This window comes from Solenopsis invicta, chromosome 3 (genome assembly GCF_016802725.1).
Source record: "Solenopsis invicta isolate M01_SB chromosome 3, UNIL_Sinv_3.0, whole genome shotgun sequence".
In the NCBI taxonomy this organism is placed as follows: domain Eukaryota; kingdom Metazoa; phylum Arthropoda; class Insecta; order Hymenoptera; family Formicidae; genus Solenopsis; species Solenopsis invicta.
In genome coordinates, this window is record NC_052666.1 from 26373325 (window position 1) to 26399470 (window position 26146).

Here is a 26146-nt window from a genome sequence, read left to right on the forward strand (position 1 = left end):
TTTTATTATTTTATAAATACCACGAATATTTTTGTTTAGTTAATTTATCCTTGAAAAGATTATATTCTGAAACATTTTTTTTCAAAAATTTTTAAAATTTGCGATTGTATTTTAAGCTATCTTTTACCTGATTTTCACAAAATAACTTCGTAAATTTTATTTTAATATGTACCGAGGTTTCTGATTATTTATACAAAGGAAAAAAACATGCATATATAAAAAAATGAAAATAAATATATTTTTTTACAAAATCTCGTACATACTTATATCTCGATATATCGTGTATATTGCGAGGTTTTCGTAAATTGTACAATTTGGAACAATTGTAATTTTATAAAATATTGACACTAAACGTAACTAAATAGGCTTGTTTTCTATTCTTGCACTAGACTGCACTGGAATGTTTCTTTTTGTTTTTGCTAACTTTCAAAACTTATATCTATTTCATTTTAAGTGCACACTAATTGAGGGAATTCAGGAACAGAAAACAAACAGTTTAAGTCTATTTTTCTAATGTTAAATTGTTACTCGATTGCTCCTTCGATTCTTTATTGTGATTGTCAATTCTACGAATAAGACTCTTCCAACTGAAGTCGTCCTCGCCGTCGCGCAGATTTATCATATTCTTCTCATCGATGACGTCAAACAGATTTTTAAATGGCTTGTATCTCAGTAATGTGACCTTATCAGCGATTATGATCAGCTTGTGCCTCGCACGAGTGATAGCTACTGTCAAGCGTCGCTGATCGTCCAATATCTCAAATTCCTTCTTTGTGTTATCCTCGACACTCTTCGTACACGAGTATAGTATAACATCCTTATCACGTCCCTGATATTGATCTACGGTATTCACTTCTACTTCTTTATCTATAATCTTCCTCAATAAATTTTTATGGTTGTTATAAGGTGCGATAATTCCTATATTTCTAGCGCAGACGCCTGCCTCCGTGAGCACCTGAACGAGACGCAAGGTAATGGCGGCTTCCCAGATATTAGAGTACATTTGATCCGACGTAACGCCCCTGTTGCCAGACTCCACGTTCAGATTGTAAGTACTCCCGGTATCAAGTACCATCACAGAGTCGTCCAAGTGCCTGGAAAGAGCATTTCTTATCCACCTCTCGCAGGACGAGAGAACTTGCTCTATGTTTACGCCGGTCAGGGTTGCGTTCTCAACCTGTTTGCTGCCTGGCATCAGCTTGCCGCGATACGTTACATCGTTCGCCAGCTGCATGATTCTCCCGTTCATTCTGTACTGCTTGTACAGATTGATAGTGTTATCATCGTTGTCTAGCCTGATAAACAGAGACTCATCCGCGCCGAGTTTTGCGGCGATTTTGTTCTTAATAATGGGCGGCAGCTGATCCGGGTCACCGACGAGGACAAACTTGCGCGCGCTGTACAACGGCCGTAGCACCGTCGGCTGCACGATCTGCGCGCTCTCATCGACTACGCACACGTCGAATCTGCGTCTCCTGAGAAGCGCGTGATACGCACCATAACAGGTTACACCGACGATATGTTTGCTATTGTAAAGCGCCTCCAGGTCTTCCGGCGAATCGCAACTCGCGATCGCGTATTCCTCGCTCTTGCACGTCAACAGCGGATGGATCTGCTTTGCCGAACCCAGGCGCAGGAAGTCGAGGTTTCTTTCCAGCAGCTTGAGGAGGATGTTGTCTACCGCGCTGTGCGTGTGCGCGGTGATCAACACGCTGAAGCCCAGCTTCTGCAACAACTCAATTAAAGCCACCAATGTTTTCGTTTTCCCCGTGCCCGGCATGCCTTTTAACAAGACATAATCGTTGGCGGCCACTGCTTTCAGCACGGCTCTCTGTTGATTTTCATTTAGATCGCCTATTAGTTCGGTGCTAGCAGACACCACTGAACGTGGCAACTTCTCCACGAACGTGGCCGGTCTTCTGTCGATGACGATGTGTCGAAGCCTAACGCTCGTCTCGTCATTGCTCAACAGACCAGCCACGTTCGCGTAATTGAACGTAGACAATCCCGTAGAGGGATACTTGTCGATGTGGAACGTAGAATGTGCGTATAGTCGTGCAATATCTTTGTCCAATAGGACCGCGACAACGTCATGCGAAACGTGTATTATATGCCCGGCGGCTATATTAATTCGTGCATCCGTGCTAACAAAAATAAAATCATCCTCGTCGAACGCATCGCCAAGTGCGCCGTTCTCGTTAGTTTCCCCCTTAATGTCGACGCGTGCAAATCTATGCTCATATCTATCATTTCGCTTCACCACCTTACCTATAGTCTTCAAGTTACAGATACACGTCCCTCTCGCCTCCCTCTTCTCGGGACTCATCGTCCAAATGCTGCTTAAGCTGTTGCTTTTGTTTTCATAGCTGTCTTCCAGTTGCAATAACGCAATCCATTTCATAATGTAATCCAAATGATTGGTCTCAAAGTCATCCTTCAATTCTTTCATTAGCGCCGTTAGCGGATGCGACGGTGATAAATTTACATTCGAATCTCTTACCAAATACGCGCAGCATAAAGCCTGATAGGGACACTTGCCGCACGCGCTGTGATGATTTATCGGCTCGGGCAATTCCAGCGCCTTCAGATCCGACTCCGAGTTCATGTTCCGCGAATCCTCGGGTTTCTTAGCAAAATAATACGCCAAGGTGTTTCGCAGTAATATCAAGTCCCTCTTCTCATGATGCCTGCTCTTAATTTCTTGCATCGCATTTTCCTTTAGATACAACAGAAGTCCGGTGTCAATATCTTGATCCATGAAGCTCATCATCATGAGATAGAGAATAACTTGGCCCTTGTGCTCATGCGAATAGGAGGCCCTTCCAGTTTTCACCTCTAGAGGCATAATCCTTTTCCTCGAATTGATGGTCACTTCTGCCGTTACATCTATTCTCCCCTTTATACCTAGCTTTGGTATGTAAACGTTCTCCTCGATGTCCTGGATGTTACTGATACTCCCCTGAAAGTTATCCTTTAGCTTGCTTATATGCTGTTGCTTATTACCTTTGATGTAATGTTGAATAAACTCGAAAATCCTTGGGGCGTACTCCATCATGCGTTTTCTACAATCCGCGAACGATAATTCCGACGCATAGAGATAGTTCAATGTGTCCTTCGACCGTAGCATCTTGTCCAATAGTATGATTACATCGGACAGCGCGCTGATGTTCTCTTGCAACGCCCTTTGCAGCCATTGATGGACCAGAGATCCGATGGTCATTAAAGAATAATCGCCGTCCAAATTCGGCAGCGACTCTATCTTCCGGAACTTCTCGCTCAACACGGCTCGCCTGTTGCAAAATAAACCGCCCATTATTGTCGTACCCGATATTAGCATATCGGGCTGTGTAACGAGGAGACCGTTATTATTGTCTATAATCCATCGTCGCGTATCTTTCGTCGCTTGTATCGTGACAACATCATCAATCTTCACTCGTGCGTCTTTCCAAGATTCTGTACATGTGACAGTGTCGATGCTTTCAGACTCCAAGTGCTGCACCGTCAACACAGTAACTCTCGATTCATGCTTCACGTCGATTATTTTACATCTCTGCAGAATGGTAAAATCAATCTGCGGCTGCCACTCCTGTTCAAAGAAATCGTCGAGCTCATCTCCGTTTATCATCATTGAGAACTGTTCAGATAATTCAATCTTCTTCGAATCATGTAACTCAGCTTTTTCATGCCTAGACGATTCAACAACAGATGACTTTAAAGCAACAGTATTTATGTCTTGCGTTTCTTTAAGAACACGACCATTACTGTGAGTATCATCAGAAACATTTGTATTTCTAATACTGGCAGCATCCTGCAAAACATTCTGCTCGCTTATCAACGTGTTTTCTTCCTTTTTTACTTTCTGGAATACTGCGTCTTTACGCGTCATTTTATTCTCTTTAAAATTACTATGCGACTTCTCTAAATGATCAAATACAGATAATACTGGATCCTTGTCCGATTCAAAATATTCAGTCTTTGCAACACAACGTTCCTTCAATGACTCTTCACTTGCATTACATCTCTTCTTAATACTCACGTGGGATTCCTCTTCGAGCACATCGTCTCTTTCCTTCCTTTTTCTTTCAATTGAAGTTCGAAATAAAGAGCTTGTATCTGATACAATCTTATTGTCGCCTACTGCAACTTTTGGAATTTTTGTAAAGAACGACGATATTTTTGTCTGAGATTTACCGACATCATTGACAGAAATCTACGAGCAAACAGAGAAGATATAGGAGAAGCTTGAAGCGCAAATTAATTTTGTTAAGCTACTTTTTATGTGAATACACTTTTACTATATTGTTATCTTTTCTGTTGTAATTATACTAAATATTCTTTCTGAAATTATTTTAGAATTCTCAAAATCAAAAGACATGTTGAAGTTCAGCATTATTATTTTATATAAGAAAAAGAAAGATAGGAAAAAAAATAATAGTAAAAATCAATACAACGTGCAGATGTACAAATAACCTATAAATGATATACGTTTTCTTTACCTTCTTCTGTGATAACTGACGTTTCTTCATGTTTATTATATGTAATGTACTACAAGTGATTTTTATTTATATCTTCTCTGCGTATTAGTCTAAATGCCATCAACTTGTAACTTTGTACTTGTGATAGGCATGATCGATCTTAAATCTTGCAAGAGCTCTATGACACAGAATTATCGTTCCCGCGCAAACGACGTTCCGCATGGGCATCACCGTCTTGGCAGCGCGTTTTGTAAATAAATGATAAGATTACAATCAAAGAGAAACCTGAGTATGACCATCCCGATCTTTTCCGTGAGACCCCCTAGTAGAATCTCTAAAATTAGGAGATCGATTGCATGTCATACAGAGAATTCCATAGTACATTTTCAGTCAGAAAAAAACCTGAAAACAACTCAACAACTAAAGCGGTCTTTTTCCTCAATGCTCAAAACTGCTTGTTAAAATTGCTCCAAACTGCTCGCACGTGCTCGCACACTAATCACGTCCACTTTCGTCCGAAATGTGAACTACAAGTCACGTCCAATTTGCGATCGTGCCGTTAAAATAGTAAAATAGATGTGGTTCATGTCCGTGCTAACATACATTTTGCTGTCGATAAATCGTCTCTCATAAAATGGACGTGGTGCATGTTCGTGCTAAGACGTTGCACAGGATTGTGCGTATATACATAAAATATACATTTATTGTGCGTTACGTTTAATATTATTCATTTAATTCTTATTCCTAATGTCCAAATGATCTTCCTCTATTGTGTGCAAGGTCTTAAGGAGAGACTGTAGGGACATCTGTCGGAGACGTCACAGACGTCATGTGAACCTGCCACTCGTTGTCGCCGCCTGCTACATGTTGGCTGCATAACCTCGTAACGTGTCCACTTTCACGAGGACGAGAATCGGTAATCTTGAACTTTTGTTTGCTAGCCGCATTTTGCGTTTCATTCGAATTGATTCTGCGCACGTTTTTTTATGGACGTCGAACCAGTTGCTTTTTATTAAGAAAAAATCGCTTTATTTGTTCAGTAAGAGATACATTAGACATGCGGACTTTGCGGCTCTAGAATCATTAGATCACGTCTGCCACGTTACATCTGTTATTTGTTAAATATACTTTGTTAAGCTCATTTCTTGCGTATTACATGCTCGGAGTTTTATACGTGTGTATAATCATTAGTTAAGTTGTGTACAGTTAAGCTTGAGGATGCAGTGTTTTAAGATGTAATTAAAGAGTGTATGTATATTGTTTATTATATTTTGATTGTTACAGAGTATTTGCAACCATGAGTCGTTTCTTCGCGACTGGCTCAGATTCTGAATCTGATAGCGCCTCTGAGGAAGAGCAGGTGCCAAGGGCGCCTGCGACCGCTTTTACTGTAAGTTCAGCACAAGCATTTTTAACAAATTTTTGTTTCAGCAAGTTTCTCCTACCATGTCGTTATATCATTAAAATAACGCGAAATATCTCTTTGCAGTTTAGCGATGACGAGGAAGAGACAAAGCGTATTGTACGCTCAACCAAGGAGAAAAGATATGAGGAAATTGCAAATCTTATAAAGCTTATTAGGAATTACAAGAAGATTAAAGATATGAGCAGCATGTTGACCAGTAAGTAATACCAGTTTTATAAATTTTCTGTGTTTTATGTTATTGAACATTGGATTAGGTAGGATTAAATATGAGTCATCATCATTAGTTAATTTATGTTCCATTATAAATCTGTTATATAATTGTTTATATCTAGTAACAAGAATTTGTTTCCATGATATTAGGTTTTGAGGATTTGATGCGAGCTTATCAAAAAGCTTTGCCTGTAATTACGAAGGAGGAGCTTGGACAAACTCCACGATTCTACGTTAGATGTTTGGTAGAAATGGAGGATTTCATTAATGAAGTGTGGGAAGATCGAGACGGGCGCAAGAACATGTCCAAGAATAATTCCAAGTCGCTCTCGACATTGCGTCAAAAGCTCCGAAAATATAACAAGGACTTTGAAGAGGACATTGGCAAGTTTAGAGAGAATCCCGATCAGGACGACGACGAGGAGGAAGAAAAAGGTTTAGTAGAGAAATGTTTATTATAAATGCTTGTTTAAGTTTAAATCTTTTCGCAAGAAAAAGAAGTAAATTCTGTTTTAGCTGAGGAAGTTATAGAATCTGAAGAAGAGGAGGACAGTGCTGTAGCTTTCAAGAAGGCGGGATCGGAAGCAAGTGAACCAGATGTTTCCAAGTTTAAGGTTTTTTATAACATTGAGACTTACCAGCATTAAAAATTGTATGAAACAATTTTTATAAACCTATTTTTTTCCATTGCAGAAAACCATAACTGACGGTGAAGAGGGTAGTGAAAGTGAATCTGACTGGGGCAGTGATTCGGACAGTGAGAGCACAAGTAGCGACGATGAAGGCCAATACCAAAACATTCGTGAGCGTTTCATCAAGAAGTATGTTTTTTCAATTTACATAAAAATCTGATAAAGTAAATTCTACTTGAAAGAAATGAGTTTAACAATATATTATATTAAACCATAATTGTTTTTTTAGAGCTTTAGCTCAGGAGGAGGACGAGGATAAAGCAAAGAGGAAGGAACAGCGTAAAGAACGGAAGGAAAAAGAACGAAAGAAGAAACGCGACGAGGATGATGGTGAAGGGGAGTGGGAGACCGTCAAGGGCGGTGTGGCTATTCCTTCGGAGAAACCGAAAATGTTCGCCAAAGATGCAGAGATTAACATCAGTGCGGTATTAAAGAAACTTTCCGAGATAATCGCCGCTCGCGGTAAAAAGCGCACGGACAGACGCGAGCAGATAGAGCTCTTGCATGAGTTGCAAATGATAGCCGACGCGCACAATCTCGGCCCAGCTGTAACCGTGAAGATAAAGTTTTCTATTGTGTCTTCCATATTTGACTATAATCCAAAGGTTTCTGATGCTATGAAACCGGAATATTGGTCCAAGTATGTATTTTTCCTTTAAATGGATAGCTCATTTACTGATGACATACAAAACTAAAAAAGAAAAACTAAAAAAAAAAACTTTAGTTGAAATATTTTGAATCCTTAAAATTTTGTGATATTTTTAAATATGATTTTGGTGTAACAATTTGACCTACTAATTGTTAAATAAAGCATCATTAGCTATTTATTCAGTATGTTGAATTTTTATGAGAATTTTTTTTTAGCAGACAACTCAAAAGTGACATTTTTTAAATTATATTGTGCAAATAAGCAATATATGTATTTATATGTGTATACACATATAAATTTCTAAATCTTAAGATTTGTTTTGAAATAAATAATAATTAAATATTATGTTACAGAATATTGGAGCGTATTACCGAGATGCTGGACATGTTGCTGAGCAATTTAGATATGGTGATAGCAGAGACAATAACGGAAGAAGTGGAAGAATATGAAACGGCTCCGTATAAAATACACGGTTGCGTATTAACGCTGGTAGAACGTCTTGACGAGGAATTTACAAAGTTATTGAAGGAATGCGATCCACACAGCAATGAATATGTGGAACGGTAATATTCTTTGAGAAAAATGTATTTATGACTATTATTATTTTTTTATATCATAAAATATGCACTTGTTACAGATTGAAAGATGAGAAGCAAGTTGCTGCCATAATAGATAAGGTGCAAGAATATTTGGAGAGGCAGGGAACTGTGTCTGAGCTCTGCCGCGTGTACCTTCGTAAAATCGAGCATTTATATTACAAATTTGATTCAAACGTTCTGAAACAGAAGGAGGTAAATTTTGTGAAATATTTATATGCGCTTAAAATTCTGTTTTATTAAATTATCAAAATTATTGAACATACACTAGGGTGAACTGGGATCAGATGTAATCACATCTGTGCAAGTCATGGAAAAGCTCTGCAAATACGTTTATGCTCATGATAACACTGATCGGTTGAGAACTCGCGCGATTCTTTCGCACATTTATCATCATGCTCTTCACGATAATTGGTTCCAAGCTCGCGACTTGATTCTGATGTCGCATCTCCAGGAAACCATTCAACATTCTGATCCAGCTACCCAGGTTTAAAAGACTTATTTCTCTTTATTTTTAATAAAAAAATATGTTAAAAATAATTTTATTGCTCTTTTTAGATTTTATATAACCGTACAATAGCCCATTTAGGATTATGTGCATTCCGTCATGCGAATATTAAAGATGCTCACAATTGCTTGGTCGACCTGATGGTGACGGGCAAAGTAAAGGAACTTTTGGCGCAGGGTCTGCTTCCGCAACGACAACATGAACGTAGCAAAGAGCAGGAGAAAATCGAGAAGCAAAGGCAAATGCCTTTCCATATGCACATTAATCTAGAACTTTTGGAATGTGTATATCTCGTTTCAGCAATGCTCATCGAAATTCCGTACATGGCTGGTACATTTTCTAATTTTTTTGATATTTTTTATATAAAATATATTAAGTGTATTTTTACGATTGCATAAACAATTACAAAATTTACTACAATTATTTATTTCTAGCGCACGAATTCGATGCAAGACGAAGAATGATCTCAAAAACATTTTACCAACAATTAAGATCCAGCGAGCGTCAATCGTTGGTTGGACCTCCGGAGTCTATGAGGGAGCACGTTGTTGCTGCCGCCAAAGCGATGCGTAACGGAAATTGGTCTGCTTGTAACAATTATATTATTAATGAAAAGATGAACGCAAAGGTATTAACGATTAACATTGGTAATTTTTTTTCAAATTATGAACATGAGATAGTGATTATTTTTATCAAAATAGGTGTGGGATCTCTTCCATCAAGCGGACAAAGTGCGAGCGATGTTAACACGTTTGATTAAGGAAGAGGCACTGAGGACATATTTATTCACGTACTCGCATGTGTATGACTCGATCTCGATGCCGAAACTTGCTGACATGTTCCAGCTGAAGCGGCCCATAGTTCATTCAATTATCAGTAAAATGATCATCAACGAGGAGCTTATGGTATATAAAGATATCTTTATGTCCTATAATGATTTACGTAACTCATATGTTTCTTTTTCTTTAAATTTAGGCATCTTTGGACGATCCAACTGGAACCGTAGTTATGCATCGAAGCGAACCGAGCCGCCTTCAATCGTTGGCATTGCAATTGACGGATAAAGTCAACAACTTTGTAGATTCGAACGAGCGTATCTTCGAAATGAAGCAAGGTATATACGAACAAATGACGCTTTATTTTGATGTATCATTAAAATCATTGATTTGAATATTATTAAAATTGTCAATTTCAACAATAGCTTAATTTTTTATAAAAATTAAAGAGAAGAGAGAGTGACAACGAGAATTAAGATATTCGATTATATACATAGTTATCTGAATGTTTTATAAATTTAACTTTTTTTATCAAATAACTTTTTTTACCAAAATACTTTTAAATACATTTATAAAAGATAAAATTTAGAATACTTTGCAGTAATGATATGTCAAGAGAACGTTGGGTTTTGGAAATTTATTCAACCACAACTTTTTCACAAAATATATATATATCAATTTATTTTAATGTACATTTTCACACATCTTTCTTACATTCATTATGTAGCATAAAAATTACACAAATTCTAATTTATAATACATTTTTGCAGGTAACTTCTTCTCAAGAGGAAACCAAGGCAACTTCCGCGATCGTCAGAATTACAATCGCCAAGGGCAAGACTGGGGCCGGCAGAGGCGTGATCGTGATCGCGATCGTGATCGTAATCGAGAAGAGAATAGAAATTATTAATTACATGAAAACATCAATATTAAAACGGTGCGAGATATATGATGCTTTCCAGCTACGCGACACTGACAGTATCGCGTAATCTGGAAAATACCCAAACTTTCATGTGTCAAACATTATTGTAATGTTCAAGCACCAATATATAAATAATACCGATGGCGTTATTAAAAATGACAAAAACAATTGTATCCCATTGAGACACCGCAAAATTATTTGCATTTTTTCTCACAAAAGGTATTATATATGATTTATATAAAATAAATATGTATAATCTTTTGTCTATTTATTGTATGAAAAGATAACAACATTTTTATATTTCCAATGGCTGTCGAGAGAATTTTCATATCTTTTGTATCCTCTGGATGAGTTTGCTACCCATTAGAATAGTGTCGGATGTAAGAACGAGGCGTATTCCCGTGGATTTCTCTACGAGTCGACAGGCCGCTATTTCTGCATAGGTGATGCCTCCTATCACGCAGACCACAACCATTTTTGGCGACAACGCGCCTCGCTGACCGTTTACAACACAACCTGTTAAATTTGCCAGATCTTCAAAACTGCGAGGGTCTTTCTCTTGATTCGATACAATGTTTAGTATCTGTGCCTATAATACGTTTAACAATATTGCATTAATTTCATACATCACTTGATATGGAGGGAAGAATGAAATATATACGAACTATCGCAGGTATATAAGCGTTGTTGAATACATAGCTGGCACAGGTACGACCATTCTGATCGGACCGCTTGGAATGACTGGGTAACAGCTTCAATTTTTGCGCATTACTATTCCATTCGCTGCTCCAATTCGGCAATTTATGTAAAATGTATTCGTTTCTATACTTTAGCAAGCCAACTGTGCGCAGCTTGTAGAACAGTGGAATATGCTGATAACCATGGCAATGGAGATGCAGTTTTTGAATATTTTGTAGCTCGCTTTGCGTAATACCATCGGTAGTGATGGACAACAGGCATAGGAGACGCAAGCAACGCAACGCGTGTTCGTCTGCAAAAAAAGTATTTCACGTTTTAATGGTATCTAATCATATATTGGTTCCAATTAATTTTCAATATTAAATATAATTATAATTTAATTAATTCTAGCATTAGAAAATGCACCTATATTTCTCTCGATATAACTCAAACATTCTTTTCGGTCCCTGCAGTCGAGCATTAGTTTTTCAATTGTCTGCAAGACTTGAAATTCGGAGCCTAACGTATCCGCGATAGTCTGGCACGCAGATATATGAAATGCCAATTGCCGAGTCATGTCTCTGGTCCTTTGCAATCTTGTCGACACGTATCTTTCCATCTCGGCCAGCTGCATCGTCTGTATTGCTTCCTGTTCGGCTGATATCAGTTAGCATTTAAATATCGACGAAGCACGAGAAATGTAATATAATTATTGATACATAAAAAAATTAATACATTTAAGTGACTTGGCTTTCCTGTGTAAAATCGGGAAGGCGTCGCTGCAGGGCGTATCTCTCACTTCTCCATAGATCTGATCTTTATTCGGATCTAATCTGGTCTGTGATTTTCCCAATGTCGCCATACCGACGTTCACCTCCACAACCTCATTCAAGAGGCCCGCATAAGTCACGGGCGTTAAGAGAGTCGTGGCCAGATCAAAACTCCTGTCCATCATGATCAAGGCACCGATTTCGTTTTCTAGACTGGATGAGCCCAGACCCTGTTCCATGGATTCCATCAGCTTGCTCATCTGCTGGCTGTGCTTACCGAGAAAGAGCGAGAGTCTTGGCGACCCAAAAATCAGTTGCAACGACCACAGGTTGCGCGCTAACGCTCGCAGAGGACTGGTATCTTTGTGATAGTAGAGATCGATAAACATTGGAGTTTCCAGGGATAAAACATTTCCGTCTAATCTTATAAATTCTGCGGAAAACGTCCGCAATGTAATCAGCTCAGACAAGCCTGAGAAAATAATAGAATGTTATAAAAATAAGTAAAATAAATAAAATAATGCATCCATTTTTACTAATGTAGATTAACTTTAATTTTGGTTCAACTTACTCTTTATCTGTTTTTTATTATAACAATTAAAAAAAGAATAAGTTGAACTGAGATTAAAGTTAATGTTGTATTCACTGACCTTCCTCTTCAACTAGATTGTATAGCACAGGTGGCACAAATGGCATGACCAACAAATGATGGCACACTTCGACATGAGGTTTGTTGGTGATGGATATTTCGGACTGTACCTGATCCAGGACTCTCTTGCACGTGATAAGATTGTTAGATACTAAAAATATACGTTGACTATTGGACAATTTCAGTCCTTCCTCCATTTTATAAATCTTGTTCACTCCATATCGCCTAAACAAAATGACACAATTATTACAGATTGTGATAATAAGAGTAATATATAAGTGTGTATGTTAAATTATCAGAATTTACTTATTACTTCAATATGGTCACTCCTACAAAGCTATCCAGTATTTTCATCAGTTTCTGTTCTATTATTAGATCCTTTGATCCTGGGATGGTATCCAGGATTTTTATAAGCTTCTGCTGACTGATTTGCTGCAGTGCAGACAGTTTATCATCCAAGGTAACATCCATTTTATTTTATTCTTAATAAATATGCATATAATACAATGCTTTAAGAGAAGTGATCTCTAAAGCTTTACCTCATTACTTTCCCTCATAAATGTTTTCATATCTAAAAATAAGATATTTAGAATTCAGATATTTTACATCTATATGAAAATTTCACTAAATATATCATATATAGGATAAAAAAAATTGCTTTTTTCTCTTATCAGAAGAAAATAATGGATCTATATAATATAAATCTTATATAAATAAACAAGTAAAAAATGTAATTTAATTAATATCAGTCTTGATTATTTTTGTAGGCACTTTATTTTCTTTTAATCAAGGAAAAAACGAACTTTTATACAAATTAGGCCTGTAAAATGCAATTTAGTTGCATTTGCATACAAGACCCATGTTGCACTTATAGTAGGCATTTGTTTGGAAGCTATTGTTTACATTCAACGAAAGAGAGTGAGAGTTGCGAAAGCAATAGTGAACAACACTCCAATGAAAGCTTTTCATTTTAATTTGCAATTAATCGTATAAGAATTCAGATTATTCCTATTTAAGATTTAGCAAACGTAACGTGCATTTTGTCGACGTCCCATGCAATTGCAGGGAGCGACGAAAAAGACTCCGCAATAAGAGAATCAGGAGAGATAGCTAAAACGCAATTAAGCAAATTACCGCGGTCGCGTTATCATGAAGAAGGCCTGCAAATTATGGGCGCAACGTCACCGGTGTGATAAACTGTCAAATTGCGAGTCAAGCAACATACGTGAACACGAAGAATACTCGCAGCAGTCGCAGCCAGCGGCGCCAGCGTGAGCGGTGCGAATCGCACCACGTAGAAACAGATCGAACAGATAAGCACGCACGCACGCATGCACGCACGCGTGTGCGTGACTGTGCGTGACCACTTATCGCACGAGGAGAATCGGAGGAGCGATTCCGGCGCCCGCCGCCACGACGGCGACTCTTCTCATCATTCGCCGCGACAAGACGAGAGTGGACGAGAGGCGTACGGAGTACGCAGGAGTACGGCGTACGGCGTACGGCGTTGCAGTCGTTGCACACACTACACGGCTGCTCCACGCGAGAGCGTATATGCACCACGACGGCGACGCCACACACGGGCGAGCGAGGTTATTTAAAAATGGCGGACGCGTCGTCTTCCGACACTACCTCGGACTGCTGCAATGAGTGTTTCTCTGACATTACGTCGGAAAAGTCCGAATGCGTCGTGGTGGGACGCAAGCCGTGCCTGTCGCATCGTCGCAGCAAGCGGAACTTCCTGCAGAAGCTGATGATACGGGAGGTAGGCCGTCTTGATTCGCGTGACCGCGAGTTGGCAACCTGAACGACGGGCCTCGGGGCCACCGCACCTCGAGCTGTCAAGAGCGATTTCTTACCCGCGACAGACTTCGCGACTCGTAAAAATACGGGATCATTTGCTCGGCTTGATTTTCTTCACTTGGAGCGAGGTGCCGTTCGCGTTAAACGGAACAATGAAACCGCACCTCCCTGAATTCACAACTTTCAGACTTTCTTTTTTTTTCTTTTTTTATATCTTTTTAAATATCTTGAGAGAAAACTATCGGTCTCAAGTATCCCACAAAGTCTTTTTCACACCTAGAGACGTTCATTAGAATGGCATGCGTTGATTTACACACATATATAATTGCTATGCACAAGGCGTTGCAACAACATGGTTTCTATTTGCAGATGAGAGGATGTCTGTCAGCGCACAATTACGCCTCAGAGGAGAGATTGTTTACATCTGTACCCAAGTGGCGGCATTTGCCTCTTCTACACATAATCCCGAAGTCTGCACTTGAAGCAGGGTATACCGATAACACTGATTCAATACACAGATTTATTTAATCCATTTTTTACCACATGCTCCTTGTAGCTGATTTAAACAAGATAAAATAAATGTAAATTTATAAGCATTTAAGAATGTATGTGTCATATCTCAAAGCATTATTAAATATTTTATAGATGTATTACATTAGAGAGCATCTGTGTAAAATTCGAGAATATTTCTCTATTGATTTAAAAACTATTTTTAACTTTTTATTTACTCTTGATTTGTGTGTAAGATTGTGTTTTGTAGTATTAGTACTTATTTGAAAATTGATGAGAAAGTAACTTTATGAATTAATCAAATTTTTTACACATACTAATGAAACTCTAATAAATATTCACGTAAACATTTATTCTAAACCACTGACTCGTTTTTTTAAATTACATTTAAAAGTTATTTACCTAAATAAGATTATTTTTATTACAATTTGTTAGAAGTCAAATTTTTCGTTTTTTTATCTTTGTTACTAGTTTCATGATAAAAATTTGGATATTCATGACTAAAACTTTTTGTTAATTAGGAAAAAAGATTAAATTTAAAAAATCTTTAATTTTTTAATTTTTAATATTGTATATTGTAAAGTCAAAACATTCTTAATGTGTTCTCTACAGAAACTGAAAAAAACCAAGAAATGGCAAAAAATGGTTTAATGTAAATAGCGAGTATTTAATGTTAATTCGTTAAAGCACAGAGATATAAATGTAAAATAGCCCTAGATTTTAGATTAATGACACAATAGTAAAGATATTTTTTTTTTTTGCAAGACATATTGTTATGGGATTGACGCAATGTGGCCAGTTTCTGCTCACGTATACGTACACGTTGGACGTCAGCAGCAATACGTCTTTGTACAAATATCTGTTGCACTGGTGGGCCTTCACGCCCAATCGTGTAGCTCGCAAAGTTGCCGAAGTTACGTTGTTCGGCAATTATTCGATTTGTAGAGAATTAAGCATAGTTATATCGCAATGGCCAATGGAGCGGAATAAACTTGTAATTCACGGTCTCTGGTATGTACAATAGAATTGCGTCTCCTTAAAAAACTATAAAATAAGATGCACTGATTAGTGATATTTTTTGTTTTTTATAGTACAAATTTCTTACAATTTCAACCGACTGATAGAGCGTATTTAACTATAACCACAGTACCATCTCTCGACCACTGTAAAGATTGCTTGAAAATTGCCGCGTCGTACGAAGAAGAAGGTGAAGGTAATAAATAATTTATAATACTTTTTGCAGAAAAATATTATATAAAATATACTCACAAGAAGATAGAGAAAAAGAAGAAAAATCGTGTTTTATCTAGTAAAAATTTTTTTAGAATACTTTAAATAATTTCTATAGAATTTTCTGTTTAATTACGTAACTCTTTAAAAGAATTTTTATATGAATTAAAACACTTTACAAAAGTGCTAAGAAAAACTATTTTTTTATATTCTTTATGAATTCTGCAATTTTTAAATATGTAAGATATCTCATTCTATAATATAATATAAAAAAAAATTTGTAAAATCTTAAGAAGTTTAAGGGAATCTTAAAGCAAACTAGAGACATTTTTTAATTACATTTTTATAATTCCAAAATATTTTTACACATTTAAAATACGTACATAAATGAAGAAGGCGAAGAACAATTTCGTATTAATAATGAAAAAAGTTTGTCTTACATATTAAAAAATTAAAATCTTTTCATTATTTGTATGAAAAGCTCTTTGCCCTCTATTTCTTTGCATATTTTGATTGTGTAAAAGAATTTAGAATTCTGTAAAGCCAATTTAAAGATATTTTCTAATAATAAAATGTCAGTAATTTGCTTTAGAATCGTCTCGAGGTATTTTTTCATAAATTTAAAACATAAAAACTTCTTAAAAATATAAATGAGAATTTTTCATCAAGATATAATAGAATTAATTGAATTATGTACTTCATATAGAGTTGGCCGCAAATTGGGATGGTTGCGTACGATGTAATTGCTTACAACATGGCCTTACGGTTCACACGACTTATGAAGTCATCTCGCCGTATCCGAAGTTTCGCGCCACAGTGTGCCTGAATTATTGGAATCACGTTGTGGTTAACACAGGAAACTTCTTACATGTTCTCAGGGTAGATTTAAATATACCTAAATCGAAGAATCAGAGAGCGTGCGATAAACAGGACGGCGTCATACATGACTCCGTAGTTCCGGACACGATTCCGCTTGACATGAGCGACGTTGAGGAGACGGACTACTCGACGAGGACGGAACGTTACGAGAGTTCGGACGAGAAAGTGAGCACGCCAGAATGCGTCGATCGATCTCCAAAATGCGAATCTAGCCTGGAGCACGACTTTTTAGATGAGCCAATTAAGTTAGACGATAAGCTAGGACGCGATTTGCCATTAAATACCTCAAGCAGTAATCAAAGCGACTATGTCTGTGATATAAATAATAAGTCTCCGGCTGCAATCGCTTTAAACATTAAATTGTGCGAATGTTCGGACCTGGCTGAATGCAAGTGTCGGAATAACAGCAGCGGCAGTCCGATTTCGCTGCCAGTTGGTGTTGAGCAGACGGCCATTTCGGTGCGGGACAAGATTCTGCAGGATTTCTGCGAGGACACGTCACAGGAACTCAACATCGGCAGTGATCTTATCACGCTGGTGAAACATCCGTCGTGCTCACCGCGCTCAACGCCGCAGAGACTGCCTGCCGATCTTAAGGCGATGACCACATGGTCCTCGCCGATACTTACTCCGCCGTCGGACATCCTGCGCACTCGCAATTCGGAATCTAGTCACAGAATCCAAGTCCAGCGTAATAGCAGTAGCAGCCAGCAACGTTCGAGCTCGCCACAACCTGGTGCCTCGCAACAGGACAACTCCGTGGCTTCCATAAATTCACCATTGCAATCCGTGTCGATCAGTCCCTCGTCTTCGTACTCAGCTCGTTTAATGTCACCGCCAATTGCCCGTTCGTTTCGCTATCCAAGTCCGCGCAAGAGATCGAATCTACACTCACCTCCGCCTATTCCGGCTCAGTCGACCAGGACGACGAGAGCAACGCACAAGCTTATTCTTGAAGCGGAAAAGGCATACGAGTTCACTGACGAGGTGCAGGAGACGACCTGCGAGAAACTCAGCTCGTTCAGGAAGCGCCGGCTTGCTGACAAGAAATACGAGTTTTGCGACGAGACGGAGGACGCGGAGAACATAGTTCCTTTCAAACACATACGCGATCAGTTCAGACATCGCGGTACCTGCTCCATACATCAGATTCCCTCCTCGCCTGCGATGTCACCGGTTCTGCCGAACGGCCGTAGGCACTGGGTCGACTCAGATCAGAGCGAACCGGACGAATTGAATCTTGCTCAAGATATTAGTATATCCAATGACTTGTCGAGTACTGAATCAGGTATAATTTTACCATTGTTATAGAAACAGAATGCGAGGAGGATTCGAATAAAATGACAATAAAATTTACACATTTTCCAGCTGAGAAAAGTGTACTACGACCGTTGAACCAGAATCAACTGTCTAACGGGAGTGTGCACAGAGATCGTGTCGGCAAGTGCTGCTCGAATTTCTCTCCGCTGGTTCCTCGAAATAACTTGCAATACCCTCTGATAAAGTGCACTGCACATTTTAAACGGAGCTACATAGAGCTCGACGACGAGATGATTTCGGTGATCACAGATGTAGAAGGTATATATTTAAATTTACACGATTGTACTTTCAAAGCTTGTTTTTCATATTTTCCTATTTCCATTATAATTAATATTATATTGAATGCAGACGAAGAAACAGGAGGGTACGTAAGTTATCAATGTGTACTTCCGATGCTCGTGCATGGCTCCGGATATGTTCAAATGCAGATGATCAGCAATAGCAAAGCGGAAAAACTGGTATTTACTCTTTCGAAAAGTTTATTAAACTTTCTTATTGTAAAAATATTGAGCTAAATAAGGTCCACTTAATTTATCTTATTTTTTTTAAACTTTAATAAAGTTTTTAAAAATACAATTCTAAAAACACTGAGTTTTTTAAAAATAAAATTAATTAAGTGGGCCACATTCAGCCTAAATATTTTATGATTTTTTTTTACAAAGCTAATCCCTTTAGATAATTAAAATAATCAGTGAATAATTATATAAATAAAACATGAATGTATAATATTTCTGAAATAATAACGACCAAAATACTTTCAGATAGTGCCATGCGTGTCTATAACACAATTGAGTTTTGATATCGAGACTTTTTCTCATCACATAGCAGATTGGATCTGCGCGAGATTTAAGAAAAAATATTGGCATTGCAGCGATTATGATATCGAAATAATTGACGTGTGTGCGCTTAGCGGCGACATTATATGTTTGCACATAATGAAGATCCAAGCAAGTGAGTTATGTAGTCAAACGCAATGGTAAGCACCCATCCTACGAATTACATTCTAGTTGTTAGTTCCTTTGCACGAACTGTTCGCACATTAAAGTATTAAATTTTAAAGTATCATTTATAGTCTTAATTAATACACTGCATGTAGTGCGCAAGAGAGGAAATTATACGAGGTCGGATGTAAATTCACGTGGAACATCGACACGAGCCAGTACAGGATAACGGATGTGTTGCCAATGGAGGAAGTAAAGCCGGAATCTTGGAAACCGACACTCACAAACATACCGAATTTTCGTAGCCAGTTATGGAATCCGACCCGTCGTTTAGCTACGCAGTTACGAGAAAAAATTCAACAACCATACGCGCATACAGTACGTTTCCTTCATAACGAGATGAGCTTAGCAGGTCAGTATTTATTTCGGAAAGTTTTCGAAGAGAATATTTAAAAACAATCACATATATCGAGTCCGTTCCCTACAGGCGAGACTATAACCAAGCTCATCGATCTGGACAATCTAGTGCAGTTCTACATAACGCCGATGGAATGTGATGTGGAACGTACGAACGACGCCTTAATGGAGTGAGGAAAAACAGAGGAGCCATTATCGCATATTTCATTGCAAACAATAATTTATTGATACAAATTCCGCCATTTTTGCCAACTTGCCAAGCAGCGGTATATAACTTATAGAAATGTACTCCGCATTGTTAACAGTTGCAAAGAGTATCTTCCCTTTCGAGCATAAATAATACACAAAAGAGTGTGTAAGCCATATAGGACTCTTGCTACTTTTTTTTGCTAAACGGAATCGATTCAGTGCGTGGTGCGACTTGTTCATAACTTAGAGGCATAGGCTAAAGGTACTAATTAATGATACAACGAAGCTCTTGCAAGTTTTGCTCCGATTTGTAAAATTTACCAGTGCTGTATACTATACATTGACGCTATCTACGCTATCATGGTAACTGCTGTACTTTGGTAATTAGTAGATATATAGATGACTAAACTGATTGTCAATAAATGTATTGTAATGTGATTCAAAGTAAGAGAAAGATAGAGAGAAGGGAATATGGCGATAAACTGCCTTGATATACTTTGGTCCCCAAAATTAACTGATAATTTAAACTTCTAAAGAAGAAAGAACGTCGGAAAATTTTTTCTTGTACATGATATACACTGAAACTTATCCTACATACGTAGGATCAAATGCATTATACTTAATTTTTCACATTATCACAAGATTATTGTATCATAAAGGCGAATTTTTCAAATGGAATTTTGATATTAGCATATATTGTACATTAAATGCAACTTTCGTCGTCATTAAATGCGTCCGTTACGATTGGTAAATATTGCACAATTTTTTTTCGAAATTTTGACACGACGCTTCAATTTTAAAAGCAATGCTATCGAAGCTGATCGAAGATAGATTATTTTTTTAGATTGTAATAAACTTTGTGTCATTATTTAATTAATAGATTCTTTTTAACTGATGTGTTATCTTCATATATATGTAACGAATAATTATTTCATATCCTTTCGAATGGCGAAGAAGAGACTAGCGGTTCAAACAGGTATTTTAACAGGCGGTCCCACGTTAACATCAGATCCGATTCCGTCCAATTTGAGATCGGTAAGACTCTCTTCCCACGCGTTCATGCACTGTTGATAGTGCCTGATATGTCGGTCCGCCATTGTGATTAGCATGGTTTTTAGATCCTGCTGCTTCTCCGTATTCCATCTTTGAAAGTCACTTCGCAGATTCTCGTTCGCGCATTCCACGCGATCCTGCAGTAGTTCCGCCTGCTTGGCCAGTCGCGGAATAGTCTGGCCAAGTCTTTCCAATTTTTCATCGCGAGATTCCGCTTTCCAGAGAGATCCGCCCCAACCTTGCGCAGGAATCGTGTAACTGGGATTTCCTACCAACTGTACGAATGCAATTAAATATAACTGTAAATCTGTCCACCTTCCTAGCAATATGAAAATATAGATAATGTTGATTAATCTCTTTATATTTAAATATCTAAGATTTTAACATCTATATCGCAAAGAATTATAAGTTGTTATTGATATATTTGGAAATGCATTATGTTGTTTAACCAATTTAAATCTGAATAGATTAAAAAAAAAAGAGGAAGATCTAAGCAAGGTTTGTACCTGATCCTTTTCTATTCTTTTCTTCGCTAACACATCGACTGTTAACTCGTATTCAATCTGCATCGAGTCACGCCGGGATAATGCGTTCTTTACCGCTTCAATGTAAGAAACGTACTCGCGTTCATCATTGGGAACATTCTCCAGAAGTTTTTGATGAGCTACTGCGTTCGCTTCTACCGCTTTAGCGATCGCCAGTAAAATGGGCGCAAGTTCCGGTTCCGAAGTTGCCCATAGAGTGAATATAGGATGCAATTGATGAAGCTCCAATAAATAATCTATTGCATTATAAAGTATAATGTAAGATACAACTGAGAGCTATTTTATTACAATATGCATTTTCGAGCAATTTTCATGCGCACCTTGCCTCTCTTTATGTATGCGATGATTGATCTTATCTATAGCCGACAACTTTTCACCCAGCGCTGTGCAATAATCCCGAATTTGTTCAAACTCCAAGTGACGCTGTTTCATTGAATAAGTAGTCGTTATGTTTTGCAAGGAGTCTGTCACTTTTCCAAGCACATTTCCACGATTTTTGCGATGAATAAGAAATTCCTAAAATTTAATTTAAATAATAACTGATTAAAATTTAATACAGTATTACTATAGCATAAATACTGTCATACTTACTGAAGATTTTGTTGTGAGAAAAATATGGAGATTCTTGTCACAACTGAGAATAGGATGATTCACCACTCTATTCAGGAATATATGTAGAAGTTTCATACGTGCTATGATAAATTCCTTGGAGTAACGATCCAGTTGGGCAAGTAGCGTATGCTTACCTGGCATTGGCTGTAACAAAATTCAGGATTTATAAAGCTTTTTAATTATACATATCATTTATAATCATTCACATATCAAAATTTAATGAAAATAATAAAAATTTACTGGTATGATATGTGTCGGATAAGTATCCACTAATTTTTGTCGCAGCCAAATGAAGTCATTGTACCGCCTGCGAACTATGTACTCTCCTTCCTCGAACTCTGGACGTGTAGTCTACAGAAATATTTATGATTATAACATATCGAAATGAAAGTTACAAAATTGAATTAAATTTTGGCAATAAAGGCAATACATACTCTAGTTGTTATACGGAATGTGATATATGTCTCTAGAGTTTCCAGGTGTTTCTGTGGATTGTCCACTTTCACTTGTAGATCTCTCGAGTCTGTCTGAAAGTCTGATATCTCTTGATCTGGCAGAGTGGAGAAACTATCGATGGAAGGGGATGCAACCTGTGAAATTACAGAAGTTCCTTAGTATTGATCGATTAACAATCAATCATATGGGACTCTTCAGATTCAAACTTATGATCAAATACTAAGTAATGAAAGTTAAAAAAATAACACAAACCCTCTGTTGCATATGCTATGTCACATATATTAACACTATCTACTAATTCCAATTTATCAATCTCTTCCAGGGCCAAAGACGTCAGTGAGGAATGTACGGAAAATTATCAAAGTGGGTCCCAGGTTATGTTATGTTACGTACCACGGATCCCTCGATGGAGGTGCTACAGTTGGACAGGTAGTCGACGTCGCGGCTCTCCTGCTTCATGATCCCGCCCACCGCCATGGAGCTCACCTCCAGGATCGCCGAGTCCTCGGTGACTTTCTCACCACCTGGATTCTCCACCTCCGACGTTTCCGACGAGGTCATCATTTTCCTGACGACGATCGGACAACGCGCCAATGACACCAGTCAGCCGTCTTCGCGAGACAACTGCTGATAACTTGACGCAGGCGCCGCGCGAGCGACGGATTATCGTAAGGGGGTGCACGAGGGGAGACTTTGGCCGTCGCAATTATGTGAAAAATTTCATTTTTCTATTTTAAACGCGTTGCCAGTATCAATTCATTATATTACATTAATAGCGCAAGTTTTTCTTTGCCACACCAATGTTAATGATCGTCGGCGATATGTCGATCGAGTTATCCAATTTTCTGAAAACGCAAATATTTTAGATCAATTTTTTTTTTTATTTTAAGCCGATTAATTTTAGGTCAATTAATTTTAGGGCAAATAATTATAAAAATAAATTGATCTTGAATTGTTTAATTTTAGACCAATTCATTTTAAAGCAATTAATTTTAGAGCATTTTAATAAATTAATTTTAACGCAATTTTTACGATTTCGCTTGCAATGAGGAACGAATATATGGATTATGTGCAATGAAAATAAGTGAATAAGATAACGTCATTTTTATATTTCTATTCCAGATTGCGACTCAATCTGGAGCGCTCGAGGCTGCCGAGTATCTTGATCCACCACTGCGAATAAAACGGCACGCACGCGCGCGCCACACGCACATCGATCATCGATTCAAAATGCTGCGCCAACTTCACGTCGGGCGTATGGTGCGACGATTGACCCACATCCCCCTTTACTCCGATCAGGTGCAACGTGCACAGTAATTCGTTTTTGCGCGTTCGAGAAAAGAAAACGACGGTGATGAACGAATCGTTTTCCAAAAACGAGCAATGTTTCCGAACTCCTAACTAGTTCGTTCCGTTGTCGAAGAGTCCAACTGATTTGAAATCGCACGGACGCTGGTGATGTCGCAACCAGAAAATCGATGATCGGCGATTCGCGATTGTTATCGCGGCGGCGATGATTATCCTCGCGATCGACTTTTTTTAAGTCTTCTCGCGTTTACAGAGGTTACATCCCGCACGGAGACGCCGATCGACATTTTTCCCAAAACTTTTCCCAGAATTCGAAGAGAACGCAGATGGTGAAGCGCAGCATATGGCGAATCCCAATTTCCTGGTCCCGCGAGCCTTCGGCCGCTACAGTCCCAAGTTTGCCAGGACGAACGAACAGCATCGGTCGAATTGCTACGTCGTTAGGAACCGATCGTTGTTATGTAAGCGACCACTATTTCTTTTTTTTTTTTAATTATTGACGGACTTTGCCCGGCGACCTGTGCTCTTTTTTGTCGCGACGCGAGGTAATGAGGCAATGACCATCAACCACTCGTTAAAGTCGCCGATCATCTCCGCGAGCCTCATTTTTCCTGATCTCTTATTAGTTCTCGTGCTTATTAATTTATTTGAAACTACATCTTTCCAATTGTAATAAGGTTTCATTAACTCCGATTCCATTAACTGGTCTTATTAACTCCGATTAATGTAATCGAATTAAGTGACCAAAGAACTTGCCAAAGAACAGAAATTAGAAACGGGAGCCTAATACGTCATTGACGTAGCGTTTACACGTATGTAGCACAGATGGCACTAAAAAGCTGCATTATGACGCGCTCTTGTCCTCGAGTGAAATAATTGGCTACAGCTTTTTTAAAAGGATTTTGAATGAAATTAAACTTTGAGTAATGCTCTTGATTATCTTCTCGATCGAACTTCGTTCGATTACCGATTAATTTCAATATCGACTTTTAACTTGCATAAATTTTTATTTTTTTCTAATTGTTTTAAGAATTTTTTAATTCTTAGAACTAGAAGAATTCTTCTCACTGTACTGAGTAACAGAACTAATTAAGCATTCATAGAAACGAAATTTAAATTTGTGTTTACCAATCAAAAAAAATGAGAAAAAAGAAGGGTCATGAGCGGCAGAAAGGTCAAAAAAATTAGGATACCATCTCAAGAAACGTCTCCACGATCAAAGATATATAGAATATTGGACTTGCGACATCCATATCTAAACAGTATATCAAATGTGATCAACAAAAGTGAGAGAGAAAGAGAGTGAAGACGGTCAATCTCCCTCCCTTTCTAAAGCGTGATTTATGCAGACCTTAACTTTTATTTTATTTCGGAGCCGGAACTAAAATTCAACACTGCAAGATTTGAATGCTTTAGTAAGTCTCTCTATGAATGAAAACATCGAAATTCTATTGTTGAGTTTTATCAGTTTCGGCATAGGTTAAACAGTTACGGTTTGCATATGACCCTATGCACAATGGACAATGGAGGAATATATTAGATATTAGAAATACGTAATCAAGTTTTAAAATCAATTTTCTCAATAAACACTATAGAATAATTTGATAAACTATGTTGGCCCTATAACCCTATGCACAATGGACAATGGAGGAATATATTAGATATTAGAAATACGTAATCAAGTTTTAAAATCAATTTTCTCAATAAACACTATAGAATAATTTGACAAACTATGTTGTGTTTCTTATAATACATGTATGTCCTATATCTTATTTATTAACATCCATTATACTTTACATTTAGTATTCATTTTGATTCTAAGATTTTCATTCTTATTCTTAATTATTTGGAAGCGTCCCGTTTGACCACGTTGCATTTGACCACTTACAGCGCAACTTTTCTCTTAGAACAGCAATTGGAATATTTTATATTAAATTAAATAATTAGCGACGTGAATAATTGCGAATATCACTCAGAGACTGGTCATCTTCACATCCTATCTTTCCCATTTTTGTCAATTTTACACACGAATGGTGCAATGTTCTATGTTCTATTATCTAGTTTACCGAGCACTTTGATATGCATACTATTCATATAACGTCGAAAATTTTCGGAGATGTCTCAGAAATATTTCAACTGAAAAAATAAAACATTTTAGAAAGGTTTCGAAATATATCTGCAACGTTTCAAAAATGTCTGTGGGGTTAAATTTAAAATCGATGCTGCATGGATAGTACGTATTATAGGGTACCTTCCATTTAATGACACAAATCGACATAAACGTTGTTCTATTTTTGTTACTCATTGAATACCAAACAAGAGATAGAATAATGTTTGTATCGACTTGTAGATATTAAATGGAAAAGTGTAAACCAGATGTATGCCTTTGCGACGAACGCGTTTGTGTTCCGCGCCGTGCGAGCGCCGTGAAGTCAGGAGGAAGTGGATCCCCGCGCTTCTGTGGCCCGGTGGTGCCGCGCGCATCGCGTACGGCCCTGCGCGTGACGCGGTCAGTGATGCCGTAGCCAAGGC

General features: G+C 37.9%; 5 protein-coding genes across 10 annotated transcripts; 2 read left to right on the forward strand and 3 right to left on the reverse strand.

Annotated features, from left to right (window-relative positions):
* Positions 1-216: 216 nt before the first annotated feature.
* Positions 217-4986, reverse strand: LOC105207906 (DNA replication ATP-dependent helicase/nuclease DNA2). Its single transcript, XM_011177595.3, has 2 exons — positions 4497-4986; positions 217-4210 (listed from the first exon to the last, which is right to left on the reverse strand). The coding sequence occupies exons 1-2, from the start codon at positions 4524-4526 to the stop codon at positions 503-505; spliced, it is 3738 nt and encodes a 1245-aa protein (XP_011175897.1). The 5' UTR covers positions 4527-4986; the 3' UTR covers positions 217-502.
* LOC105207902 (eukaryotic translation initiation factor 3 subunit C) lies at positions 937-10516 on the forward strand. Its single transcript, XM_011177588.3, has 16 exons — positions 937-1048; positions 5256-5391; positions 5760-5865; positions 5965-6097; positions 6262-6546; positions 6628-6725; positions 6805-6932; positions 7033-7443; positions 7806-8015; positions 8090-8243; positions 8320-8535; positions 8607-8886; positions 8991-9184; positions 9258-9461; positions 9532-9670; positions 10103-10516. The coding sequence occupies exons 3-16, from the start codon at positions 5773-5775 to the stop codon at positions 10240-10242; spliced, it is 2685 nt and encodes an 894-aa protein (XP_011175890.1). The 5' UTR covers positions 937-1048; positions 5256-5391; positions 5760-5772; the 3' UTR covers positions 10243-10516.
* LOC105207903 (vacuolar protein sorting-associated protein 33B) lies at positions 9997-13802 on the reverse strand. 4 transcript variants are annotated; one of them, XM_011177590.3, is made up of 7 exons: positions 13577-13802; positions 12665-12922; positions 12353-12576; positions 11668-12174; positions 11359-11589; positions 10920-11245; positions 10580-10843 (listed from the first exon to the last, which is right to left on the reverse strand). In XM_011177590.3, the coding sequence occupies exons 2-7, from the start codon at positions 12820-12822 to the stop codon at positions 10580-10582; spliced, it is 1710 nt and encodes a 569-aa protein (XP_011175892.1). In that variant the 5' UTR covers positions 12823-12922; positions 13577-13802. The 4 variants fall into 4 exon arrangements, with proteins under 4 accessions (XP_039303591.1, XP_025988960.1, XP_011175892.1 ...); XM_011177589.3 differs by having other exon boundaries at positions 13486-13664; XM_039447657.1 differs by lacking the exon at positions 13577-13802 and having other exon boundaries at positions 9997-10843; positions 12665-12822.
* A 115-nt stretch (positions 13803-13917) lies between these two features.
* Positions 13918-20182, forward strand: LOC105207904. 3 transcript variants are annotated; one of them, XR_005574439.1, is made up of 10 exons: positions 13918-14116; positions 14524-14642; positions 15430-15675; positions 15756-15877; positions 16601-18061; positions 18142-18351; positions 18442-18551; positions 18855-19044; positions 19190-19446; positions 19522-20182. XR_005574439.1 is itself a non-coding variant. In XM_011177593.3 (10 exons), exons 1-10 carry the CDS (start codon positions 13955-13957, stop codon positions 19623-19625), a joined length of 3006 nt encoding a protein of 1001 aa, XP_011175895.1. In that variant the 3' UTR covers positions 19626-20182. The 3 variants fall into 3 exon arrangements, 2 of the variants coding, with proteins under 2 accessions (XP_039303588.1, XP_011175895.1); XM_011177593.3 differs by having other exon boundaries at positions 13955-14116; positions 18855-19069; XM_039447654.1 differs by lacking the exon at positions 19522-20182 and having other exon boundaries at positions 18855-19069; positions 19166-19307.
* On the reverse strand, positions 19654-23228 carry LOC105207905 (sorting nexin-30). The gene is made up of 7 exons (XM_011177594.3): positions 22700-23228; positions 22285-22440; positions 22091-22201; positions 21830-21994; positions 21559-21754; positions 21200-21474; positions 19654-20968 (listed from the first exon to the last, which is right to left on the reverse strand). The coding sequence occupies exons 1-7, from the start codon at positions 22868-22870 to the stop codon at positions 20609-20611; spliced, it is 1434 nt and encodes a 477-aa protein (XP_011175896.1). The 5' UTR covers positions 22871-23228; the 3' UTR covers positions 19654-20608.
* Positions 23229-26146: the final 2918 nt, after the last annotated feature.